Source organism: Lacerta agilis, chromosome 6 (assembly GCF_009819535.1).
Source record: "Lacerta agilis isolate rLacAgi1 chromosome 6, rLacAgi1.pri, whole genome shotgun sequence".
In the NCBI taxonomy this organism is placed as follows: domain Eukaryota; kingdom Metazoa; phylum Chordata; class Lepidosauria; order Squamata; family Lacertidae; genus Lacerta; species Lacerta agilis.
Genome location: NC_046317.1, coordinates 6,345,640 through 6,371,741, shown reverse-complemented (window position 1 = coordinate 6,371,741; position 26,102 = coordinate 6,345,640). Strand labels below are relative to the sequence as shown.

General features: G+C 46.1%; 1 protein-coding gene across 1 annotated transcript in view; it reads right to left on the bottom strand.

The window, feature by feature from the left end:
* Positions 1-26,102, bottom strand: part of LHX4 (LIM homeobox 4) — a 40,599-nt gene that overhangs the window by 8,222 nt on the left and 6,275 nt on the right. The window contains exon 2 of the mRNA XM_033151075.1: positions 3,081-3,283. Within this exon, the coding sequence (XP_033006966.1) occupies positions 3,081-3,283 (203 nt within the window). The remainder of the gene's footprint in view (positions 1-3,080; positions 3,284-26,102) is intronic.

Sequence of the window (26,102 nt, the reverse complement as noted above, 5' to 3'; positions counted from 1 at the left end):
TATTCAATCTATGATCTTTTTAGCCCTGCCCCCCCAAACCAATCCCCTTAGCACAAATAGGCATTGCATCACCCTAGCTAAATTGATTAGGTCAAAATAGAGTCCTTAATTAATGAGAAGTCAGGGCTTGTCAACATGAAATCCATTAAAGACCAGTTCAGTTTTAATTTCAGTCAGGCACTGTTTGGCAGTCTCTGTGGATTCATTAGTGTTTGGTGATCTATAGCCTCTTTCTGTCTCGCTTGCCTCAACCCACCCCCCAATTCTGGGTTTTTCACCTACAGTAAATATTGGCATTTTAGACCTCGGGATGAAAAATGGGAGACTCTTTGGGTTAAGGGCCAGATTAAGCTGATGTGTAAGATACAACTCTGTTGCCTCAAACAGAACTGAGCCTGGGGGGGATGTTTTGGCTCTTAGTGTTCCTTCATGCACAGCATCTTAAACAGAAAATAGATGGCATGCATCCCTCTGTTGCTCACCAATCCCCCGGGAATAGAAGGTTCTTTTGGGGGGGGATACATTTGTGGGGAATAAAAACCAAATAATTTGGCCCAGTTCCGGGAGCTTGAGGGAGGAACTGAACAATTAGATGCTCAAGACCTGCCCCTGCTCCTTGCTTCCATGCACCCTGGCACAGCCGTTTTGCCAAAGCTGAGGATGTGCCAAGGATGATGTTATGCAAAGAGATTCAGGCTGGGGAGGCTAACAGCAAGAGAGAAAACAATGTGTTGGGAAAGAGGTGGAGATCCTAGGGTGGCAGGACAGAGCCAGGCCATTGTTCAGGCCTAGTGAAATGGGCAGGTTCTGGCTGCCTTTCCCCATTTCCCTGCACCTGTATTTTTGCAGGTAACACTGTCCATTCCAGTAGGATGTGTGTTCGCTCGGTAATTGATATGCCCCATCCATTGCAACTCTTTCTGCGATAAGGAAAAAGATGTTTTGTGTGCACAGAACTTCAGGAGGAGGTTTGGTGAGGTACATTAAATCTCGAGAAAAGGAAGAGGACATGGTTTCAGTAGGACAGCCCTTAAAATCCAAGGGAGGCAAGCAGGGGCGTAGCAAGGGCGGGTGGGGGGGCGGGCTGCCCCGAGTTCCAGGGGAGGGGGGTGACACTTTGACCGCCCCCCCCCCGCCCTGCCGGGTGGGCCCCGAACGGGGGCATGTCGCCTTTTCCCCCTTCCAGCGGCTATTTTTCAGCGCGAGGGGCGGGCCAGCGAGGAGGGGCCGTCACGTTTGTCACTGGCATGACACCCCCTCCTCGCTGGCCCACCCCCCACCGAAAAAAACTGCTGGGACGGGGGGAAAGCAAAGCAGAGCAGGCACATTCAAGCGCCTGCTCTGCTTCACTTTTTCCCCTTTCCGTCACTTTTTTCGGCGGGGGGGACAGGCCAGCGAAGAAGGGGCGTCACACTTGTCACTGGCATGACACCCCCCTCCTCGCTGGCCCACCCCCCGCCGAAAAAAGCCGTGGAAAGGGGGAAATTCCCCCTTTCAGCGGCATCCATGTGACGCCACGACGACGGCACGGCGCACGCGTCGTGCCCCTCCCCCAGGGGGGTGCCTCTGCGCCGCCGCCGCCCCCAGCAGCGCAGAGGCTTGCTACGCCCCTGAAGGCAGGTACATCATTCAAATGGGAAAGCTACAAACTGCAAAGTTCGGCTTCCAGGCTTAGCTGCCACCTGGCCATGCCCTTCCTATCTCTTAACACTGTTCATCCAAGGCATTCCTCCTTTCCCGAGACATAGAAATCTCCCCAAGAAACAATGCCAGGCTTTGTGTCTGGAGTATGGAGTTTTGAGCTGGGACGCAGCAGCACTTTGCTCCAGACCTTGCGCAGCAGAAGGAGACAGCCTGCAACGTTCGGGCAACAACCATCCAAGTGGCCAGAGGCAGCAGGAGGGGTGACACGACTGGAGAAGAGCAGGAGAGCCCACCGGTCATGGCACGACTCTCCATTCCCCAGCTCAGGCAAGCCACCCCACGGTACAGCGACCTGCAGGTGTACATCCTAGGGCGGTGCCGGCATTTGGTTTCAGTTCCGTTCACGGCACACTTGCAAATGAGGCTGGGCAGAACTGATGTACCATGCGCGTATCTATGCGCTCTACGTGGGACTACCTTTGAAGGTGACCCGGAAACTGCAATTAATCCAGAATGTGGCAGCTAGACTGGTGACTGGGAGTGGCTGCCGGGACCACATAACACCGGTCCTGAGAGATCTACATTGGCTCCCAGTACGTTTCCGAGCACAATTCAAAGTGTTGGTGCTGACCTTTAAAGCCCTAAACTGCCTCGGTCCTGTATACCTGAAGGAGCGTCTCCACCCCCATCGTTCAGCCCAGACACTGAGATCCAGCGCTGAGGGCCTTCTGGCGGTTCCCTCGCTGCGAGAAGTGAGGTTACAGGGAACCAGGCAGAGGGCCTTCTCGGTAGTGGCGCCCGCCCTGTGGAACGCCCTCCCATCACAGGTCAAGGAGATAAACAACTACCTGACATTCAGAAAATACCTGAAGGCAGCCCTGTTTAGGGAAGTTTTTAAACTGTGATATTTTAAATGTATTTTAATGTTTGGTGGAAGCCGCCCAGAGTGGCTGGGGAGACCCAGCCAGATGGGCGGGGTACAAATAAATTATTATTATTATTATTATTATTATTATTATTATTATTATTATTATTATTATCCGTGTGCCAGGATTGGATCCCAGGTCCCCAGAGGGCTCAATCCCTGCCTTGCAAACAAATCCCAAATGTCATTTCCCATAAACAGGCTTGCTACCTTTCCTGCTCGCATGTACTTAATGCCAACACTGGGTGGTGCCAGAGGAGAAAAGGGGGGCAAGTGCCCCCAAATAAGGAGCTTGCCCCCCCCCCCACTGCTGGACTCCTATCGTTAACATAATTTTCTTTCATACCTTGCCAACCTAGAAATATCCTTTGCCTTCCTGCACCCCCACCCTGGCCACCACTGATGTTAACCTGAAAGAAAAAGAACCAATTTTTCCCCCCTAATTCACACAAGCTCTCCTGTCTGTCCAGAAGCAACTGTATCTTGCCCGGCATGTTTGGTGAATCCCTACCGTTCTGCTTGGCTGTCTCATAGTCTTCCTTGCACACCAGGCGTCCGTCTTCCATGAGGTAAAACTCATCGCCTGTGGCCAATTGTCGATTGCAGATGATGCAGGCAAAACAGTGCAGGTGATAGACGAAGTCCTGGGCTTTCCTGACCACCTGCGTGGGTGGAATCCCCTGCTGGCACGCTGTACATTTTGTACCAAAACGCCTGCAAAGGAGAAGAACAAGAGACTACGCCTATAACCAGAGCGATATACCGGTATATATACTGTACTTGGTGCAGGGAAAAAAGCACAGAAAGTAGCATTAGGCACAGATTTCAGCTGAACACAATTTTCCGCTCATACAGGTGAAACTCGAAAAATTAGAATATCGTGGAAAGGTTCGTTTCTTTCAGTAATTCTATTATATCGTTCCGGGAACCTTAGTTCTTAAAATAAATGCCAAACACTGGATTTAGGAGAAATCAAGAGTAAGCGTTTTATTGCTGAGCAATAGGTCCAGGGAGTCATCTCCAAAAGACTGGACATCAATCACAGGTATCCAAAGGTTTTTATAGGTCCTTCAAACGTTACATATTCATGCCTTGCCTTAAGCATCAAGCCAATGAGTGTATGACAGCAACCCAGAAATCCAACCCTCTTGTCCCCAGAAGACTCTCTGAACTTCACCCTAGTTAGCTGAGACAAGGAGATTCCCTTCTGCTTTCTTGTAACAACCTTCTGCCCCTGTGAACTCTCCTTTCGTTGGGTCATTCTTTCAGCTTGGTAAGCATATAGATCTCATTATGTCATTTGGTAAAACTCTATATATGTATCTCAAACACCCAGGACATTCTGCAGACATCCTCTTTCTCCCAACATCCTGACTCACTTGGGGACATAGGACCCATGACATAACTTATCTTCTGTGGTCAGTCTGCCTAGCTAGATATTTCTGCTTGGCTCAGCTGTAACCCACAAACTCTTTGTAAGAAGCATTCCTTACAAGGGACAGTCTTAACGCATAAGCATACAGAATAAAGCAAAGGTGAGATTATATATCTATTCCAGGTTACAACAATTCAACTTAAAAGGTGAAACTAATATAAGAGATAGACTCATGACATGCAAAGCGAGATATGTCAAGCCTTTATTTGTTGTAATTGTGATGATTATGGCGTTACAGCTGATGAGAACCCCAAATTAACAATTTCAACTTTGGGGTTTTCGTCAGCTGCGCGCCATAATCATCACAATTATAGCAAGCAAAGGCTTGACATACAGGTGAAACTCGAAAAATTAAAATATCATGGAAAAGTCCATTTATGTAAGCAATTGTTTTCATTAGCTACTGGAGTTTAATATATGAGATAGACTCATGACATGCAAAGCGAGATATGTCAAGCCTTTGCTTGTTATAATTGTGATGATTATGGCGCACAGCTGATGAAAACCCCAAAGCTGAAATTGTGAATTTGGGGTTCCCATCAGCTGTACGCCATAATCATCACAATTATAATAAATAAATGCTTGACATACCTCGATTTGCATGTCATGGGTCTATCTCGTGTATTAGTTTCACCTTTTAAGTTGAATTACTGAAAGAAACGGACCTTTCCACGATATTCTAATTTTTTGAGTTTCACCTGTACCTCGCTTTGCATGTCATGAGTCTATCTCATATATTAAACTCCAGTAGCTAATGAAAACAATTGCTTACATAAATGGACTTTTCCACGATACTCTAATTTTTCGAGTTTCACCTGTATGACTCTTGAGAGCTAACCTAGAGTGTATGAGTAATGCCTGCTGAAATCTCAGAAGCCAGAGACATTCCTATATCTGCTTTTGAGAGGTAGAAGGCAAGGTTTCAGGGCCGTGTATAGGAAATTTTCCCCTTCCAAGGACCAGCAAAACTAGAATAAATTAGGTATTTAAAAAAACCCAATGCAGATTGGCACAGTGCATGCAGCTTTTCTTGGTCGTATAGAGCAGGCACGTCCAACAGGTAGATCGTGATCTACCGGTAGATCACTGGACGTCTGTGGTAGATCACTGGTAGATCACCGGCTCCCCCAAAGAAGCTCAATTCCCCCCAAAACTAAAAAAGCTCAATTTTTTTTTGCCCTGGACCCCAAAAAACCAGGGATTTCTTTCTCCCTAAAAAAAGCTCAACAACATATTTCACCTGAATGCCTAAAAAACGGTATTTTCCTCCTCCCCCAAAAAGCTCAACAACTTTGACCTGAACCCCCCAAAAGAGGGTAGATCACTGCCAGTTTTTAACTCTGTAAGTAGATCACAGTCTCCTGGGAGTTGGCCACCCCTGGTATAGAGGATGGATTACCTGGGCACCAATTTTTATTTTAAGGGTGGGATGCACACAGCTCTGCCTGCAGCAGAAAACCAGGACGGAGTGAGTCACTATTCTGAGCAAGGGAGGCCAAGAGATCTTCTGAAGAAGATAAGTACTCAAAATGAAGAGAAAGGGATGTGGACGAAGGGGCAGAGTTTAAAGGAGCAATCGACCCAATTATGCATGACATTTCACACAGCAGGGCTTAATCTTCTTCACTGGAGAGAGACTGGACTAATGGATCGCTGGAAGGGTTGGTTTTAATGGTCCTTTTAACTAAAGCCTACGTGGGCCGTGCGGTTGCCCCCACAAGGACAGTACATATTTCATCCACATTAAGTCTAAATTAATTACGGCTAAATAAATAAATTATAGCTGGGGTGATGAATACAGAATTAATTTAGAATGATGGGGTCTCACATGCGCCAATAATACTGTGTATAGGGGAAAGTGAGGAAGGAAATGTGTCCTCGATGAGATATTGTCCCCCTGCATGTGAGTGGGGACCTAATGGTCTGTAAAGGTAAAGGGACCCCTGACCATTCGGTCCAGTCATATCCGACTCTGGGGTTGCGGTGTTACTGGCCGAGGGAGCCAGCGTACAGCTTCCAGGTCATGTGGCCAGCATGACTAAGCCGCTTCTGGCGAACCTGAGCAGCGCACGGAAACGCTGTTTATCTTCCCGCCGGAGCGGTACCTATTTATCTACTTGCACTTTGACGTGCTTTCAAACTGATAGGTGGGCAGGAGCTGGGACCGAGCAACGGGAGCTTGCAGGGATTCAAACTGCCAACCTTCTGATCAGCAAGCCCTAGGCTCTGTGGTTTAACCCACAGCGCCACTATAAGGCAGTGTTAAAAGCTGTGCTGCGAATCAGTGCCCAAGACAGGTAACAGTCTCGGGAGGGAGTGCAGCAACAGCATGCCAGCATGACAATGTGAACATCATCGGCAGAGTCCCAATCCTGTGCAGTAGATGTTTATGCCCTTGGAATTCAAGGATGCCATCTCTTAATTGCGGGGTCTCTTGTGCGCTCCACAAAGTTGCAAGGAAGTACAAACTGCTCTAGCAAGTAACAGCAAAACATTTGGTACACTGCAATGTTTACCAGCAGCATATTTGTACTCCAACCAGCAGGTGACTGCAAAAAGGCTCCCACAGCTCCTTTTGGTTATTTTTCAGATGTATACATTTTTCAGATGTATACTTCAGATGTATACTTAAATTTTGAATTATGGTGCTGGAGGAGACTCTTGAGAGTCCCATGGACTGCAAGAAGATCAAACCTATCCATTCTTAAAGAAATCAGCCCTGAGTGCTCACTAGAAGGACACTCCAGTACTTTGGCCACCTCATGAGAAGAGAAGACTCCCTGGAAAAGACCCTGATGTTGGGAAAGATGGTGGGCACAAGGAGAAGGGGACGACAGAGGACGAGATGGTTGGACAGTGTTCTCGAAGTGACTGGCGTGAGTTTGGCCAAACTGCGAGAGGCAGTGAAGGATAGGCGTGCCTGGCGTGCTCTGGTCCATGGGTTCACGAAGAGTCGGACATCACTGAACGACTGAACAACATACTTAAAACATCTCAGGAAATCCCAACATCCCAAGAAATGCAGGTGCTCCCGTCTGCCTGATTTGTAGCTTGCATTCAGTTTCCAATGTCCTCTGCATCGCAGAGAGAGAGAGAAGGAGACTGTGCTCCTATATTCTGGGACAGCGTATACCCATAAAGTCACATTAAGGCAACATTAAGGAGCCGCATTTATTTTAAGTGCCGGAAAAGCAGAGTCATAGCATCACAGTTCAGCCATGCAGCCACTTGATTTTATGGCCTACCTTCCCAAACCTAAACTGCAGCTAATCAATCTGCAAATGCAGGAAAGAGGATAAAAGCTACTTGCAGAGATTCACCTCTCGGTTTTTCTAAGCGTTGGCACGTGAGTTCTGGTTAGTAGCAAAAGCAAAAAAAAAATTTACTCGCTAACTTTTTGCAATTTATGCACACCTGCAGGCTACTGTCCTACAACAATAACAAGATAAAATGGGAGAGTAAAGGTAAAGGTAAAGGGACCCCTGACCATCAGGTCCAGTCGTGTCCAACTCTGGGGTTGTGGCTCTCATCTCACTCTATAGGCCGAGGGAGCCGGCATTTGTCCGCAGACAGCTTCCGGGTCATGTGGCCAGCATGACAAAGCCGCTTCTGGCGAACCAGAGCAGTGCACGGAAACGCTGTTTACCTTCCTGCCAGAGCGGTACCTATTTATCTACTTGCACTTTGGACGTGCTTTCGAACTGCTAGGTGGGCAGGAGCTGGGACCGAGCAACGGGAGCTCACCCCGTGGCAGGGATTCGAACCGCCGGCCTTCTGATCAGCAAGCCCTAGACTCTGTGGTTTAACCCACGGCGCCACCTGAGTCCCTAAATAAATCTCCAGGACTTCTCCACAATAACCATCTTTGGCTGAAAATATTGTAATAATATTGTATTGTTACAGCATGCATGGATGTCCTCACAACACAATGAAAAGCAATTGACCCGGGGTGTTCAGATCAACCCTCATTCATTGACATTTTGGCTCTCTTTGTATTTGTACTACTTCTCCTTCTGACCCTACTGCCCTCTGTTCCCATCTTTGCCTTTTCTATAAACAGCTTCCGCCACCGGCCTTACAGTCAGCATGCTGGTCTTGATTTTATAACTGGAAATAGGACATCGGCTCCTTGCACCCCAGTTGCTCACCCAATCCTCAGAACTGGGGGCTTTGCAAGGGAGGGGCACTGGGGGCAATTGCCCCCAGGGTTTTCTACATGGAGGGGCCTCATACACGAAGGAGCATCAGCATTGGCATTGCTGCATTTTGTCAACTTTTATAAGCTGCAGACAGCAGGGGCCTGGACACTTAGGCGTTGCCCCAAAGAGGAAAACGCATCCCCAAAAATAAAAAGGAACAGCATGGAGGGAGAATAAAGGAGACCAGGGATCATTCTGGTTGATCGGCTGAAATGCTTGTGCAGTTGGAATGACTGGAAGAGCGCAACCCATTCGAATTCCACCCATTGTGTTTCTTCTTTTAATCGGGGGACCTTTTTTGGTTCTAACGAATCAGGAATGCAGAAGAAGAAGAGGAGGAGGAGGAGGAGGAGTTTGGATTTGATATCCCGCTTTTCACTACCCGAAGGAGTCTCAAAGTGGCTAACATTCTCCTTTCCCTTCCTCCCCCACAACAAACACTCTGTGAGGTGAGCGGGGCTGAGAGACTTCAGAGAAGTGTGACTAGCCCAAGGTCACCCAGCAGCTGTATGTGGAGGAGTGGAGACGCTAACCCGGTTCACCAGATTATGAGTCTACCGCTCTTAACCACTACACCACACCGGCTCATATGTGTATATACCCGAAGGAGTCTCAAAGCAGCTAACATTCTCCTTACCCTTCCTCCCCTACAACAAACACTCTGTGAGGTGAGTGAGGCTGAGAGACTTCAAAGAAGTGTGACTAGCCCAAGGTCACCCAGCAGCTGCATGTGGAGGAGTGGAGACGCGAACCCGGTTCCCCAGATTACGAGTCTACCTCTCTTAACCACTACACCACACTGGCAGGTATACATCATGGAATGGCGGTGGAAGAGAACTATTGTTGCATGCCACCCCAATCTCTGAGCGGTGCGAGATTCCAGGGGTTCCAGGCATGTTCACCCAGGGTGTGACTGCGGTGTCTTTATGATATATGGTTTATTTACACATACATACAGTGCTGCTTCTGGTTGCAAACGCTTCAGGTTACGAGCTCCGCTAACCTGGAAGTAGCTGCTCCTGGCTGCGAACTTTGCCCCAGGATGCGAACGGAAATTGTGCACTGGAGGCGCGCCCGCAGCGGGAGACCCCATTAGTGAAAGCGCGCCTCAGGATAAGAACGGTTTCAGCTTAATAATGGACCTCCGGAACAAATTAAGTTTGTAACTAAAAGTACCACTGTACAACCTAAGCCGATGATGGAGGGGTTCACAGCGTTAACACTCTGAGGGGGTTTTGCTTTTCTGGATCCAAACAAGCATCAGGCATTCCCTGCCCCTCTCCAGCTTGCTCTAAAAATATCTACTACAAACTCTGCCTTTGCCTTCTAACTAACTCTGAGTCCTCTCCCTTTGGTTTTCTTGATGGCTCATCACCTTCGTTTTGCTCTCTAAATGGCTCACCTCAAGAGGAAACTGCCTGGCTTATTTAACTTTTAACATCTGCTGGCTCCAGGGATTAAGACTCCGGCACCCACAAACTCATAGCAATATTAACGTGTGCTTCACAACTAACATAATGTACAAAGCCATCCTAGGGGGATCATCCATAAGCCCATTAAATCCATGCTTATTGGGCTATGGGCTGCACCACTGCTCCTGAGTATTGCCTACCTTGTGGAGCGTAAGGGGCAGTAGTAGGCATCATGATGGTATCAATAGGGCCTGTCTGCCCCAAAAGAGCAACAAGGAGCCAGAAGTGACAGCTTGGCTCCTGAAGGCCAAGGCTCCACCCTGTATACTCAATAGCTTTCAGTTCCATGAAAGTCACTTCCAGCAGGGGGCGTAGCCAGGATCATAACTGGGGGGGGGGGCAAGCCATGGTCGTTCAGGTTCAAAAACAAAAACAGCTTCAAAAAACAGAAAAACTCCCCCCCCCAAGCAGAAAGCCCCAAATGGCTGAAAAAACTCAGTTTCCCAGGATCCTCAGTCCTCGCAAAGGAACTACTCACCATGCAAGGGAACTCAGTTGCCAAGCTCCCTTGCAACGATGAATCCCGGCAACGATGAATTCGCCCCCTGACACTGCCCAAGTCTCAGCCTGCATCCCCATTTGACCAAGCAGGGTGCAGGCTAGGATCCGGTCTCTGATAGGCACGCCAGCTCTTTGTCGGCATGAGGGAGGGGGAAACAGCCAGCGCAACACACACACACCACACAGAGTGGCCAACTGCCTCGGCAAGAGCTCAATTTTATTGAGATTTGGGGGGGGAGAAAGATCAGTCTTGAGCTTTTTTTTTTTCTTTTAGGCTGCCGATAACCATTTAAAAAAAATTTGCTTCTGGGGGGGGCAGCTGCCCTCCTGCCCCCCCCCCCGGGTACGCCCATGACTTCCAGGTAGGTTGGGTCACAAGGGCCATTTCTCAGGGGCCAACAAGCCCTTGCTTTCTCGAACTGCGAACAACCCCCTTCCATCCAAGATGGTGCCAGGATGTTCTTCCAGCCCTCTACTGCCGCTGCTGCCAGGAAAGGAGTGGAGGATCAGTTCTAACTTCACACTGCCAGAAGAGGGAAGGCAACATCGATCATTGATGCAAAATAATCATCCCAAAGTTCACCTTGAAAAATCTGTCCCAAACAAGATGGTCCTTTGGAGAACCTGCCGCACAGATTCTTCTTGTTCTCCGACAGCGAATTTTGAAAATTTTAATATGAAAATTGTCATTGAGTTGAAAGAGGAAGGTGGCAGTTTAAGTCAGAGGCAAACTCTTTGGTAAAAACAAACAAGCCCGAAAACATTTGAGATACATTTAATGGCAGTAATCTGGGCACAAAGTCCTTCAAAAATTTGACTGTGTTGACAAAATCCTAACAAAAACAGGTCTTGATGTTCTGTCAAGGAACAGTTGCCTTTCCTCCTTTACCGTGGGATGTAGAGCACTCTGAAGAAATTGAAGAGGCAAAGGAAAAAATGAGTCATCAGCAGAATCCACCTATTCAGATGAAAGAGCAACAGCATGGAAACACAAATCAGTTTTCCAAGAAAAAGTAGAAGAAGAGTTTGGATTTGATATCCCGCTTTTCACTACCCGAAGGAGTCTCAAAGCGGCTAACATTCTCCTTTTCCCTTCCTCCCCACAACAAACACTCTGTGAGGTGAGTGGGCTGAGAGACTTCAGAGAAGTGTGACTAGCCCAAGGTCACCCACAGCTGCATGTGGAGGAGTGGAGACACGACCCGGTTCCCCAGATTACGAGTCTACCGCTCTTAACCACTACACCACACTGGCTCTTCCAAGGTGGAAAAGGTGATGGCAAGCTAACTGGCAGAGACAAATGAATGGTTTGAACATACTACAGTCTCTCAAGTGGAACTGAATAAAAGCTCCTGGGTTCCCCCAGAAATTGTGGATTTAATTCAACTCCTGACAAGACTTATCACTCTTCCCAAAATAATGCTACACTCAAAAGGGATGCAGTAGCTTTGGTGAGAGCTTACCTAAAAGATCTTCAAATCTCTGTTCCCTGATCTGAAATATTTCATTTTCTTCTTGGATGTAATGGACCTGAGATTATTGCATAAAGTGGTTTGAAGATCGCTTAGAGTAAGAACCTGGTAGAGGTGCTTCCAAAAGGTATCATAGCTGATGATAATCTTTAACTAACTCTGCCTATTTCAAGTGGTGAAGGGAAAAAGAGAATTCTCTAAATCATATCTTATGAAAAGTAAATTATGGTAAGCAATGCAGCAGTCAGGCTGTGATCGTTATCGTTCTCCCTGCAGAATAAGATCTTGGAGAGAATTTCTCCTGATAATCTCATTTCTGATTTTGCTGCTCAAAAGAATGAGTTATCCAAGGCCGGATTCAACTAACCTTGCGTACTGGCAGAAGCCAGTGCAAGGACTCCCAGGAGCACAGTGAGCCTCTCTCTCCCCCCCTCTATGCCCAATGCCTCCCCCAAAATCTGCTTGGAAGAGTCAAGAGAACCCCCAAAACATCAAGACGGGAGATTGTTCTGTCTGGCAAACAGAAATGTTTACCACTGAGGGCAATTGTAATAGTGCCCGGTGTTGAGCGCCACCCAAAATTTCTACGCAATGTAACTTCTACAATAATCTGAATGTGGTTTTTCATTGTGTATAAATATATTCCTTAGATTTGTTTGTGTTTATGGTTCCCAGATGCAGAAAGACTCAAGGAATGCTTGCAAGCGAACTTTATAAAATTGTCTTCAAATTCTAGAGGCATATCTTAACACACTCTTTCTGACATCAAATCAATATGTCTTTTTAATGGATTGCATGCATATTTGCTCTCTTTGGGGGTTTTCACAGCTGGAAGCGGGGAGGAGAATGGCATTAGCACATGGCAGTGGTTTTCAAACAGGGTGCCGTAGCACCCTGGGGTGCCACGGGCAACACTAGCCTCTGTCCCTCATTCCTTCCCTCCCTCCTCTGATGCCCTCTTGCGTCTTTGCCTCCCAAAGGCCTGCACAGCTGTTTGTTGCAGCAGCCCTGGCTACAAGCTCCCAGACACCTGTGGGGCAATGTGAGGATGCACCTTTTGGGGGGGACAGCTCAGAGACTAGGGGGGGCAAGCAGCGGCTGCCCGGAGGACTCCCAAGGAGAGGGGAGGAGGCTGAGGAACACCCCACAAGAGGGCCTTCAAGAAGGGTGAGAGGCTGCCAGCTCTGCAGGGAAGGGGTGACATAACTGGGCTCCTGAGCCCCACAGGGGTGCCACAGTAAGAATATATACTGTATTTTTCGCTCCATAAGACGCACGGTTTTCCTCCTAAAAAGTAAATGGAAATATCTGTGCATCTTATGGAGCGAATGGTAGTCCCGGAGCTGAATTGCCCAGGGGCCAAAGAGGACCCTGCTTTTTATTTTACAAAGGGAAAAGGGGTGTTGAAAGGACCCCACTCAGCAGCTGATCAGCAAGAGTCGGGAGAGAGATAAGAGTCCCCGGCTCCCTTTTAGCCCCGCCCTCTTGCCCCGCTCTCCTTTGTCGAATGTGCTGCAGAGGGAGGTTGTTTGTTTCCCAGCGACATGTGACTGGCTGATTAGATTATCTGTCTGGAAACAGTAGAAAAAGGCTCCCTTTCCTTCAGAAGCTGCAGAAATGTGAGTTGAACCCATAAAAACGGGGGCTTTTCCTCTTTGCTTTTCCCCCTTTGCAAAAAAGCTGCAAAATTTTAGCTGTTCCTCAAAAAAACAGGGTTTTTCCCTTTGCAAAAAAAGCTGCAAAAATTTTGGCTGATCCTAAAAAAAAACAGGGCTTTTAGAGGAGGAAAAGCAGGAAAGTATTTTTTTTCTGTTTCCTCCTCTAAAAATGAGGTGCGCCCTATGGAGTGAAAAATACGATAGTGGTCAAGGGAGCCTTGGACTCAAAAAGGTTGAAAACCTTTGGCACATGGTATAGTGAATGGGGAACCCCTCAAACAGAAATTCTGCCCTGCTCCTCTCAGAGTCATATGCCCTGCTCAGAACACAGGATTAAATGCAGTCCTCCTTACATGCTATCCAGTCTCCTGCCAGAACCTTCCAAGCACCATGATTACACTTTAATACATCTTTTTGCCTCTATTCACGTTGCATGAAAAATGTTCCACTCTCGTAAAAAACATGTTCTTTAATGGCACCTGTCAGAGACTATCAGCAGTCTGGAAATGTGGCTAAGTAAACACGCAATTTGTTACCGAGGGGCAGCAACAGGAATTGCTGGACATCGATCAATCAGTTTTTAAAAGGGCAAATTAATAAAAGGGTACGTGGCGGCATAACACATTAACATGGGGAATTCGTTCAATTCCTTCCCCCAGTTGGATGCCTCTGTGAGTAACGTAAGAACAGCCAGGTTCCACCTAAAGAGAATTGCTAGCTTCAGCGCTAATATTGCTGCATTTGGCAGCTGCCGGGTTTGCAGGGATTGGCAGGACTGTGATGTCAGTCAAAGGGCCTCTCCACGCATTAAATGTTTGGTGCACAACCTGAAATGTTTCAAGTGAACATTTAAACAAGCGCTTGTGGATGCAAAAGACAGCCCTTCGGTTATTTAAGTCTGAGTCAAGTAACCCACTTTTCGAGGCTAACCAATTTTAAGACAGCGTAGTTTTCGAAAATTGCAGTCCAACATTCCTCCTCAAATCCCTGCACTGAATTTCACCAGCCCCAGCCCACCCCACCCCCCTCAGTTGATGGGTATTGTCATTCAAATGTGTCATGTGAACAATTATGTGGGGCAGGGATTACCTCCCCCACCCCCAATATTTTATTCATGTTGGCACCCTTATTCCAACTAAACATCAGGAAGAACCTTGGATGTGTAAGAGCTGTTTGACAGACGAGATGATCCTCGGGCTCCCTTCCAATTCTATGAAATGTCCCCCCCACCCCATGATATCATTAGCATTCATGTATTATCCGACAGAAGCATTATTTAAAAAAAATGTACTTTATTATAATTATTTAAAATACAAATGTATACAAATGAAGAACAATAGCAACAACCAAACCCAAATGAGGGGAAAACATTCATCACTTAATATAGCTTATAAAACTTATAAAGTTTTCCAGTTACAAAAGGAAAAAGAAACAGTATATTAAGAGAGGGGAAAAAGGGGGGGATATAGAAAATAGGAGAACAAAAGAAAGAAAGAAAGAAGAAAAAAGAAAGAAAAGAAGAAAAAAGAAAAAAAAAGAAAGAAAGAAAGAAAGAAAGAAAGGAAAGAAAGAAAGGAAAAGAAAAGAAAAGAAAGAAAGCAAGAAAAGAAAAGAAGAAAGAAAGAAAAAAGAAAAAAGAAAGAAAAAGAAGAAGAAAGAAAGAAAGAAAAAGAAAGAAAAGAAAGACGGGGAAAAGAAAGGAAAGAGGAAAGGGAAAGGAAAGAAAAAAAGCACACTTATTCTTCCAAATGTACTTCCACTGCTTTATACAACGATTCGTTTTTCTAATTTCTACATCATTCCATCTGTCATTTTTAAACTATCACCATTCATTATATACAAAATTTCAGTCTCTTCCGAACCTTCTCATATTTACTTATACTTATTCTAAACATAACCAAAATCTCTCATTCACTCCTTGATTATTGATGCTTGAAACATATCTGGCTTGCAGGTGCCCAGCGTTGGATCTGGTCTTGGGAGCCTCAACCTACCCAAAGTCCAAAAGATGACTAAATAAAACTGAAAGCAGCAGTCCTGACGTGAAGACTTGGCACTCGCCAACCTGCTCTGTAAAGAACTTCAGGAAAGCCTTGGCAGTGCTGGTAAGAGCTCCAGTTAGTGCTGAAAGTACATTCTGTTCCAGAGGCCGGGGGGGGGGAGGGATGTCAAATGAGCAACATCCATAAGCTACGTGCAACTTCACAGTTTCAAGCACCGGAAGGAATTCATGACAGACACATGGAGAAGCCACAGGGCTGTACTGGACCAGTGTGAAAAGGCTGTTGGCATTGTGGAAAGAACGGGGAGGCACAATTTTTGAGTCTTATTCAACATCTTTATCAATGACTTGGATGAGGGCTTGAGGGCATCCTGGTCCAGTTTGCAGATGACACCAAATTGGGAGGGGTGGCTAATACCCCAGAGGACAGGATCACACTTCAAATGACCTTAATGGATTAGAGAACTGGGCCAAAGCAAACAAAATGAATTTTAACAGGGAAAATGTAAAGTACTACACTTGGGCAAAAAAAATGAAAGGCACAAATACAGGATGGGGACACCTGGCTTGAGAGCAGTACATGTGAAAAGGATCTAGGAGTCTTGGTAGACCATAAACTGACATGAGTCAACAGTGTGATGCAGCAGCTAAAAAAGCCAATGCAGTTCTGGGCTGCATCAATAGGAGTATAGCATCTGATCAATAGTACCACTGCATTCGCTCTGGTCAGACTCACCTGGAATACTGTGTCCAGTTCTGGGCACCACAGTTCAAGAAGGATACTGACAAGCTGGAACGTGTCCAGAGAGGGCAACCAAAATGGTCAAAGGCCTGGAAACGATGCCTTATGAGGAACGGCTTAGGGAGCTGGGTATGTTTAGCCTGGAGAAGAGAAGGTTAAGGGGTGACATGATAGCCATATTCAAATATAAATGGATGTCATATAGAGGAGGGAGAAAGGTTGTTTTCTGCTGCTCCAGAGAAGCGGACACGGGGCAATGGATTCAAACTACAAGAAAGAAGATTCCACCTAAACATTAGGAAGAACTTCCTGACAGTAAGAGCTGTGGACAGTGGAATTTGCTGCCAAGGAGTGTGGTGGAGTCTCCTGTTTGGAGGTCTTTAAGCGGAGGCTTGACAGCCATCTGTCAGGAATGCTTTGATGGTGTTTCCTGCTTGGCAGGGGTTGGACTGGATGGCCCTTGTGGTCTCTTCCAACTCTATGATTCTATGAATTTTTAAAAGCTTTTCAGAGTTGCTGAAATGGCTAAAGCCAGCCCTAACACAACCACTGCTGTATTTTGATAGCAAAACCTTTTGAACATGGTTTGGAGGGCCATTGTCTTGTTTGTTTTTCTCTGGCATTGCGGTGTTGCTTACGCTTTTTACATTTATATCTCCCTTTCCTCCAAAGAGCTCAAGGAGGTAGATACACAGGTGAAACTCGAAAAATAAGAATATCGTGGAAAGTCCATTTATGTAAGCAATTGTTTTCATTAGCTACTGGAGTTTAATATATGAGATAGACTCATGACATGCAAAGCGAGATATGTCAAGCCTTTGTTTGTTATAATTGATGATTATGGTGTACAGCTGATGAAACCCCAAAGTTGAAATTGTAATTTGGGGTTCTCTCAGCTGTACCATAATCATCACAAATAAAGGCTTGCATAGCCGCTTTGCATGTCATGAGTCTCTCATATATTAGTTTCACCTTTTAAGTTGAATTACTGAAAAAATGAACCTTTCCACGATATTCTAATTTTTGAGTTTCACCTGTAAATCTCTCAGGCGCCTTCGTGATTCATCCCATCCATATGACTCATGGCTGAAGGTGACAGCGCTGACTGGAAGAAGAGGGAGCAGGAAGTGCCCTCAGCCTCCCCCAACCTGGTGCCCTCCAGATGTTTTAGACTACAACTCCTCTGATGGCGGGCTGATGGGTTGCAGCCTAAAACATCTGGCGAGCACCAGGTTGGGTGCTAGTTCGAGACCATCCTTTTTAAATCATTGCTTAATTGTCTTCACAAAACGAACATCAAAATAAAGTAAAGTAGGCAATTGTGTGTGCCATAAACAAGTAGGAATTGCAATTTAACTGGACTAGGCAAGATTCACTAGTTCCTTATGTTTGCTTTCATATGATTTCATTTGATTCCAGGGTCTTACAAAAGATCAAGGGCATCCTTTATCACATAAGTCTGTTATTATTATTATTATTATTATTATTATTATTATTATTATTCACTAGGGCGGGGCCTGACAGGCTCCATAAAGCGCTGCTGCTGGGCAGAGATTTTAGTTTATTTGTTTTTTTAATTGCTGTTATTTTTTCCCTATGTCATTTTAAACTGTGGTATTAATGCTGTATTCTCAGTTTTAGATTTTGATTTGTGTGGAAATTGTTTTCCACTTAGTTGCGTATTTTCTTGATGTGGTTTATTTATTGCTTGTGGCTTTTGTAATTATGTAAAGCTTGTCATGTTGTGAGCCGCCTTGAGCTTAAAAACTGTGGAAAGGCGGCATACAAACAAAATGATGATGATGATTCTAAGATATCACTCCTGCTTTCCCCTCCAATGGAGATGTCAACCAGATAGAATAAGCAAAAAAAAAAGTAAAAATAACAACAGTCCAATTATTTAAAAACTAAGTAAATAGCAGGTGTGTTACCAGGCTAAAAACAGCATTAAAAGAACCAGGAAGTTGAAACGCACAGATTGTAAAACAGCAAAAGGATCTAAGACGGTTGAGAAACAAGATTCAGAAAACATTTCTCTTCAACTATGTTGGGGGGCCATTGGTTTGTTTTCGTTTTACTGTATATTTGCATTTTTCTGTTGTGAACGGACTGAGATCTTCAGATGAAGGGTGGTATACAAATGTAATAATAATAATAATAATAATAATAATAATAATAATAGGATAATCTGAGCTCTTGGGTAGGATGCTATACAATGGGCCATGTTCCCAGCAACAGTACCTGAGAAGATAGTGGCACATTCCTCTCCTCACCCCCCCTGTTGTCCTTCTCCAGTGTGCCCCCCTTTGCATCACCACTGCACTTCTCCTCCCCATTTTATGGTACCTTCCTTTCCTTTCTTTTTCTGTACCCCTTTCGGAGACCTGCTCAAGTATCACGCTGCGTGTGTCCTGACAGGTAGGCTCCTAGTTCTGCAAGACAGCACCTTCCGTAAGCCATGGTGCAAAGGCGAGAGAGAGAGAGAGGTTCATCGGCAGCAGGGCCGGCGCGTCCATTTAGGCGAACTAGGCAATTGCCTAGAGCGCCAAAATGGAGGGGGCGCTGGCCAACCTGCCCCCCCACCCCCGTAAGCCGTCTTTGCCTTTGGGCTTACTGGCGCGTTGGGCTTACTGGCCTCTGAGGGGTACCCCAGCTAGTCCCGCCAGTGTGCCCTGCCAACTATATATGGCTGGCGGCAGTTGCGGAGGAAGGGGGAGCGGCAAAGCATCTGAAAGAGCTGGCTGGGTGGGTGCGCCAATCAGCACCCCCCGCGGGTGAAATATGATTGGCCGGGGGGGGCACTAGAAGGTGATCTCGCCTAGGGCGCAAAAAAAACCCTAGCACCGGCCCTGATAGGCAGAATGGCCAGAGGAGGATTGTGTGTGTGTGTGTGTGTGTGTGTGTGTGAGAGAGAGAGAGAGAGAGAGAGAGAGGTGAGGACTCCCCACAGCCTCCACTGTACCTCCTCTCCATCCAAAGACACCTTTTCAGCCAGTGAAAAACACTCAAGAAAGGCACAAAGGGGGCGGCCTGAGCCCCAGCAGAGAGGCCTGGAGGGCTGCATTCGGTCCCTGCTCCTGATATCCCTATCCATGCCCTAACCCGGCACCCTTAACAAGCTTCAGTGCCCAGGGTGACACCATTTTCTGGTTTGCCTCAGGCAGCAAAATGTTTGGGCTGGCCGGAAGCAACATCTTTCCAGAGAGTGCCTTCCCCTCTCAGAAGCTTGTTGTTGTTGTTGTTGTTGTTGTGTTGTTGTGTTGTTGTGTTGTTGTTGTCAGTCGTGTCTGACTCTTGTGACCCCATGGACCAGAGCACGCCAGGCACCCCTATCCTCCACTGCCTCCCGCAGTTTGGCCAAACTCATACTAGTCGCTTCGAGAACACTGTCCAACCATCTCATCGTCTGTCGTCTCCTTCTCCTTGTGCCTCCATCTTTCCCAACACCAGGGTCTTTTCCTTCTATATTTCCTGTAAATTCCTCATGGACTCTGCATTTCATGTCTATGCCTTCAAGGATGTTCTTCCATGGTGAGGGGTTGCGGGGGGCAATATTACAGTAGAATTGGCTCCTAGGCTTATCCTGCTGAGTGATGCCCACACGAGAGCCGTTACTTCCTTTGAAACCTGCTTATGTAATGCCATTAAAGAGGTTTTAACTAAAAGCAAAAACACTCATTTCTGCAGGGCAGATCAAGCAGCCATTTCCCCACTCCAGAGAGATCCAAACAACTGGCGAAATGAGGGGGGATATTAACTGTTGGATTAAAAAGCTCATTAATGCCAACAAAGGAGCGCTGGAGAGATGTCCACAGAGCAAAATATTATCTTACGACATTATGCCACTGGGAGCTTTGAAAGCTGCACAAGTTTTGAACAGCCAGCCAGCCAGCCAAGCATTATATGGTTTTTGGGTGCTTAGAGAATGAGATATGAATGCTAACAAGCAGGTGTGCCAACATGAATAAAATAGGGGGGGACGGACATCACCTTGCCGACAAAGGTCCGTATAGTTAAAGCTATGGTTTTCCCAGTAGTAATGTATGGAAGTGAGAGCTGGACCATAAAGAAGGTTGATCGCCGAAGAATTGATGCTTTTGAATTATGGTGCCAGAGGAGACTCTTGAGAGTCCCATGGACTGCAAGAAACCCATCCATTCTTAAGGAAATCAGGCCTGAGTGCTCACTGGAAGGACAGATCCTGAAGCTGAGGCTCCAGTACGTTGGCCACCTCATGAGAAGAGAAGACTCCCTGGAAAAGACCCTGATGTTGGGAAAGATGGAGGGCACAAGGAGAAGGGGACGACAGAGGATGAGATGGTTGGACAGTGTTCTCGAAGCGACTGGCATGAGTTTGGCCAAACTGCGGGAGGCAGTGGAGGATAGGGGTGCCTGGCGTGCTCTGGTCCATGGGGTCACGAAGAGTCGGACACGACTGAACGACTGAACAACAACAAACCTAAAAGATCTTCAAATCTCTGTTCCCTGATCTGAAATATTTCATTTTCTTCTTGGATGTAATGGACCTGAGATTATTGCATAAAGTGGTTTGAAGATCGCTTAAAGTAAGAACCTGGTAGAGGTGCTTCCAAAAGATATCACAGCTGATGATAATCTTTAACTAACTCTGCCCATTTCAAGTGGTGAAGGGAAAAAGAGAATTCTCTAAATCATATCTTATGAAAAGTAAATTATGGTAAGCAATGCAGCAGTCAAGACTGTGATCGTTATCCGTTCTCCCTGCAGAATAAGATCTTGGAGAGAAATGTCTCCTGATAAGAGGACGAGGACGAGAAGGTTGGACTGTGTTCTTCAGGCTACCAACATGAGTCTGACCAAACTGCGGGAGGCAGTGGAAGACAGGAGTGCCTGGCGTGCTCTGGTCCATGGGGTCACAAAGAGTTGGAAACGACTAAACAACAACAACAAGCCCTGCCCTGCAAAATCACAAGATGTGGTGCATGTACACCATCAACTTGGGGGGAGGGCCTCAAATATTTTATTGGGGGTGCCAAAGCAACCTTGGCCCCTAGGAGTTGGCTCCTATGCTAATAGGGGATTCTTCATGTTTGCCATCATTGTGAGTCACCCTAAATCAAGCAAGAAGAGGGCCAGTTTTCAAGTTATTTGGTGAAATGGCTATTTCTAAGCAATGACTTGTTTTCAGCTCCCAGAATTCTTTGACGGGGTTTGTGTGTGTGTGTGTGCCCTTCAAAGGTAATATTGTGTACACAGCACAGATTTTACTCAGAGTAGGCCCGTTAAAATTAATAAGACCTATCTGAATCACGTTCATTAATTTAAATGGGTTTACTACACGAAAATTTAGTCGAACACTACCCATAATCTCTAAAGATGCGTTTACAAAATAAAAAATACATGCAGCAAACACCATCACCAGGGAACCATTAGGTGTCCTCTTCCTGTTGCTCTAATCCCTTGCATAAACAAAACCCCCACTCTCTACATTATGACTTCAAATGATCCATGTTAATTGAGCATCTGGCCTATTACATGTTCCTCAGCTGCTAATGGCAAAAGGGGGGGGAGATAGGGCAGGGAGAAGCATCAGGTTTCATCGCAAGACCTGCAAACAAACCCACAAACAAAATGGGAAGCTTTTTGGGGGGGGGGATAGAGACCACAACAACATTCACACCTCACATTTGAAGCTCTTTATTATACCACTTGGCCATGGTTTCCCCCAAAGAATTCTGGGAGCTGTAGTTTGTTAAGGGTGCAGAGAGTTTGCTAGGCAATCCTATTCCTGGCATCCTATGCATGCCAGGAAACACGCTTAAATTGTTAAGCATGCACTTCAACAATTTAGGAGCACATCTTAAAAAATGCACTGTGTTTAATCCCCCCCCCCGCCAAGTTTTTTTTTAAAGTAAGCTCACCTGACACTAGCTATGCTGTATTTAATGCTGGCATGCTAAAACTTTCTGCTGGTTCCCAGGCACATTTCACTGCTTCAGTCTGCCGTACAACAAATGTTTGGGAAAGATCAGGAGGAAACAGGAGGGCAATTGAGAATGGGCATTATTGTGGGGGGCTTCCTGCCCTCTGGCACAGAACAGATGTGCTTGATGTGGGCAAGAGAGATTAAAATCAGACGAAGCAATAGTCCAATTTGGGCTTAAAAACTCAGTGAGGGGGGAGGGGGTGTATTAGAGGGATTTGGGTCTCTAAGAAGGTTAAATTCCCACAAATAGCATTCACCCTGTGAGAGCTCTAGAGCAGGACAAAATTCCCTTTATTACATGCTTGGAGATTCTACTCCATTTTAAAAAAATGATCCAGTATTTCCCCACACATCACCTGCTTGTCTTTTACAGAGTCTCCTCCCCATGACATCTACCTTCCCCCCCACCCCACTCCATCCCGTTCCATTTCCCCCCCAAATCTGAATTTCCTCCCCTCTACTAGCACATAGCATAAGGACATATCCGTGGCACATTATTGCAGTCAAAGCAACAATTCATGCTTTGCCAGATAGACACATCGCATAGTTGTCAACCCTCCCTGCTGTTCCCCACTGCTATATACTTAGCTGTCAACCCTTCCTGCTGTTTCCCAATGCTATAATAAGGGAATTTCCCGCAAAAAAGGGAAAGGTTGACAGCTAGTTTGACCAAACCAAAGGTTGACATGAGTTTGACCAAACTGCAGGAGGCAGTGGAAGACAGGAGTGCCTGGCGTGCTCTGGTCCATGGGGTCATGAAGAGTCAGACAAGACTAAACGACTGAACAACAACAAAGCAATTGCAGCATCCTGGTGCTTTGGTGAATTCTGGATGGATCAGCTACACAGAGAGAGGGGGGCATCCCCTCCCCCAGCTGTCCTGGGATTTCTCTTCGCCTAAATGTTAAGGGGTTTTGTGAAGGTCCCAGCATTTTTGTGGCAATTAGAGACTATGGAATTGGGGTGTTGATTCCATAGTCCCAGCCTGCATGATTAGGACTCACTCACATAGCTGAGTCATTTGCAGATAAGTTGCTCCCACAAGGCTGGGAAAGTGGATAAAAGGCGACTTAAAGGTAAAGGGTAAAGGGACCCCTGACCATTAGGTCCAGTCGTGTCCGACTCTGGGGTTGCGGCACTCATCTCGCTCTATAGGCCAAGGGAGCCGGCGTTTGTCCACAGACAGCTTCCGGGTCACGTGGCCAGCATGACAAAGCCGCTTCTGGCGAACCAGAGCAGCGCACGGAAATGCCGTTTACCTTCCCGCCAGAGCGGTACCTATTTATTTACTTGCACTTTGACGTGCTTTCGAACTGCTAGGTGGGCAGGAGCTGGGACCGAGCAACGGGAGCTCACCCCGTGGCAGGGATTCGAACCGCCGGCCTTCTGATCAGCAAGCCCTAGACTCTGTGGTTTAACCCACAGTGCCACCTGGGTCCCTAAAAAGGCAACTTAGAGATGCAATATTAGAAGCCAAAGGGCATGCCGAGCTGGCATTACATGAGCTGGGGTTTAGAAGAGGGAGACAGATAGAGGGAAAGTGATACATTTCTAATTAGAGTAACTTCAGTTGGTGAAGGAGTCCAGACTTTAGATCTGCCTACACACATTTCATTTTAAATTTGTACACCGCTTTTCTATGTTGTTAAAAACAAGGTGGTTTACAAGCTGAAGAAGCAACGAAATGGACAGCAGCAAAGACCACATACCTAATAACAATCTGATCCAATACACAAAAAGTCATAATAAAAACATAACTTTAAAACAAACAACTTGCTTCAAATCTGGCTGGGTAAAGAGTAAAATTAAAATGAGCAAATAATAATTAAACTGTTTACACTTAACAATTGCAACAAAGAATTACTAAACTATAATCAATAAAATGAATGGGAAGTTACATGCATAAAGTATCGCAAAACATACAAAACCATGGAAATGTAAAAGGATCAAATTGAGAAACAACGACACACAACACACACACACACACACACACACACACATATATATATATGTAAAGGGACCCCTGACCATTAGGTCCGGTCATGTCCGACTCTGGGGTTGCGGCACTCATCTCGCTTTACTGGTCAAGGGAGCCGGCGTACAGCTTCTGGGTCATGTGGCCAGCATGACAAAGCCGCTTCTGGCGAACCAGCAGCACAACACCGTTTACCTTCCCGCCGGAGCGGTAACTATTTATCTACTTGCACTTTGACGTGCTTTTGAACTGCTAGGTTGGCAGGCGCAGGGACCGAGCAACAGGAGCTCACTCCGTCGCGGGGATTCGAACCGCCGACCTTCTGATCAGCAAGCCCTAGGCTCTGTGGTTTAGACCACAGCGCCACCCGCGTCCCACATATATACCTGAACTCCTCTTCCCAGCTGCTTCTGCTGTTCTCAAAGTCAGGGTCTAGAAAATGATTCTAGGGCTGGGGGGCGGGGGGGGGCAAGGCAGGTGGGAAAAGCCATTGCCTGTTGGACAGGACAAAGACTCTCTCCCTCACTTGAACTGGTGATAATTAATTCTAGGCTATAGCAAGGTTATTTATTAATGATGACTGTCTGGTAGTAATTATCCAAACCCCAAACTGAGCTGTTTTAATGCTCAGTCCCAGAGGCTCTGGTGTCCCCTTGGGGTTCATGAGATTGCAGTGAAACTAATATAGAAAATAACTAATAAAGAAGGCTGATCGCCGAAGAATTGATGCTTTTGAATTATGGTGCTGGAGGAGACTCTTGAGAGTCCCATGGACTGCAAGAAGATCAAACCTATCCATTCTTAAAGAAATCAGCCCTGAGTGCTCACTGGAAGGGTAGATCCTGAAGTTGAGGCTCCAGTACTTTGGCCACCTCATGAGAAGAGAAGACTCCCTGGAAAAGACCCTGATGTTGGGAAAGATGGAGGGCACAAGGAGAAGGGGACGACAGAGGATGAGATGGTTGGACAGTGTTCTTGAAACAACTGGCATGAGTTTGGCCAAACTGTGGGAGGCAGTGAGGGATAGGCGTGCCTGGCGTGCTCTGGTCCATGGGGTCACGAAGAGTCGGACACAACTGAACGACTGAACAACAACAATATAGAAAATAGTTGGAAAAATTGATCTTTCTCTAAGGTTTCCACCAAATGCTGAAGAGCAAGCCACTTTTCAGTTAAAATGTAAAATTAAAAACAACTTGCCTCTTCTGCATGCAAGTAGCTGTAATGAAAACCTCAAAGAACCTCCTGGCTGTGTGTGCATGGGGCCCCTATAGCTTTGGTGAAACACAAGGGAAGCTGAGTTTTAGTATGGAATCCTTTCAAGCCTCTCATAAGGTTGGCCATAGAATAAATCTCTGGTGGGCCTCAAGAAAGCAGAAAACCGGGATATGTATCCTTAGCACAACAACATTTACTAACTACTGACATTAAGTGTGAAGTCAGATGTAACATTTTAAGAGTAACAGAGGCAGCTTCACAGTGCCCCACAGTAATCCAATGTATCTTTTTCTGTGGAGTCTGTGCTAGGATTAAAAAAACAACAACCACCCAGTTCTGCAGTTTTTCAGTGTCTTTTGGTTCAATAGGGCAATCCCAGCTGTGGAGGGCACCTACTGGCTAGCACCAATGCCATCGACAACGCAATTCCCAGAGGAGGTATGCTATAGTTCTCTTTTAAATGATTGCATTAAAAACAAAAGCAAACCTTCAATTTTGTTTTATTTTAGGTAAATCGACGAATATGAGCTGCTTATTTTAAAAAATAAATAAAACAGAAAGGTCTCCAAATAAAAGACCTCGGAGAGCAAGACTCGAAAGGACCCCTCTGCCCAATTGTATGCCAATATGGGGGGAGATAGACCACCTGCCCAAATAAGTACAAGACCTTTCCATAGGGACTGTCACTCAGTACATAACAGAAGGGACAAAGCTAATCCAACATTTGTCTTGCTGACGTGTCAATGTATAAGGCAAGCTATGGTGCTGAGTTCACACTGTGTGTGAAGAACCACTAGAATAGATCTTAAAATCTGCCAGTTTTTATCTCAATCCTTCCTGGTGGAAAAAGAAATTCCAAATAAATCAAAAGAAGTATTTCTTTATGCAATTGCG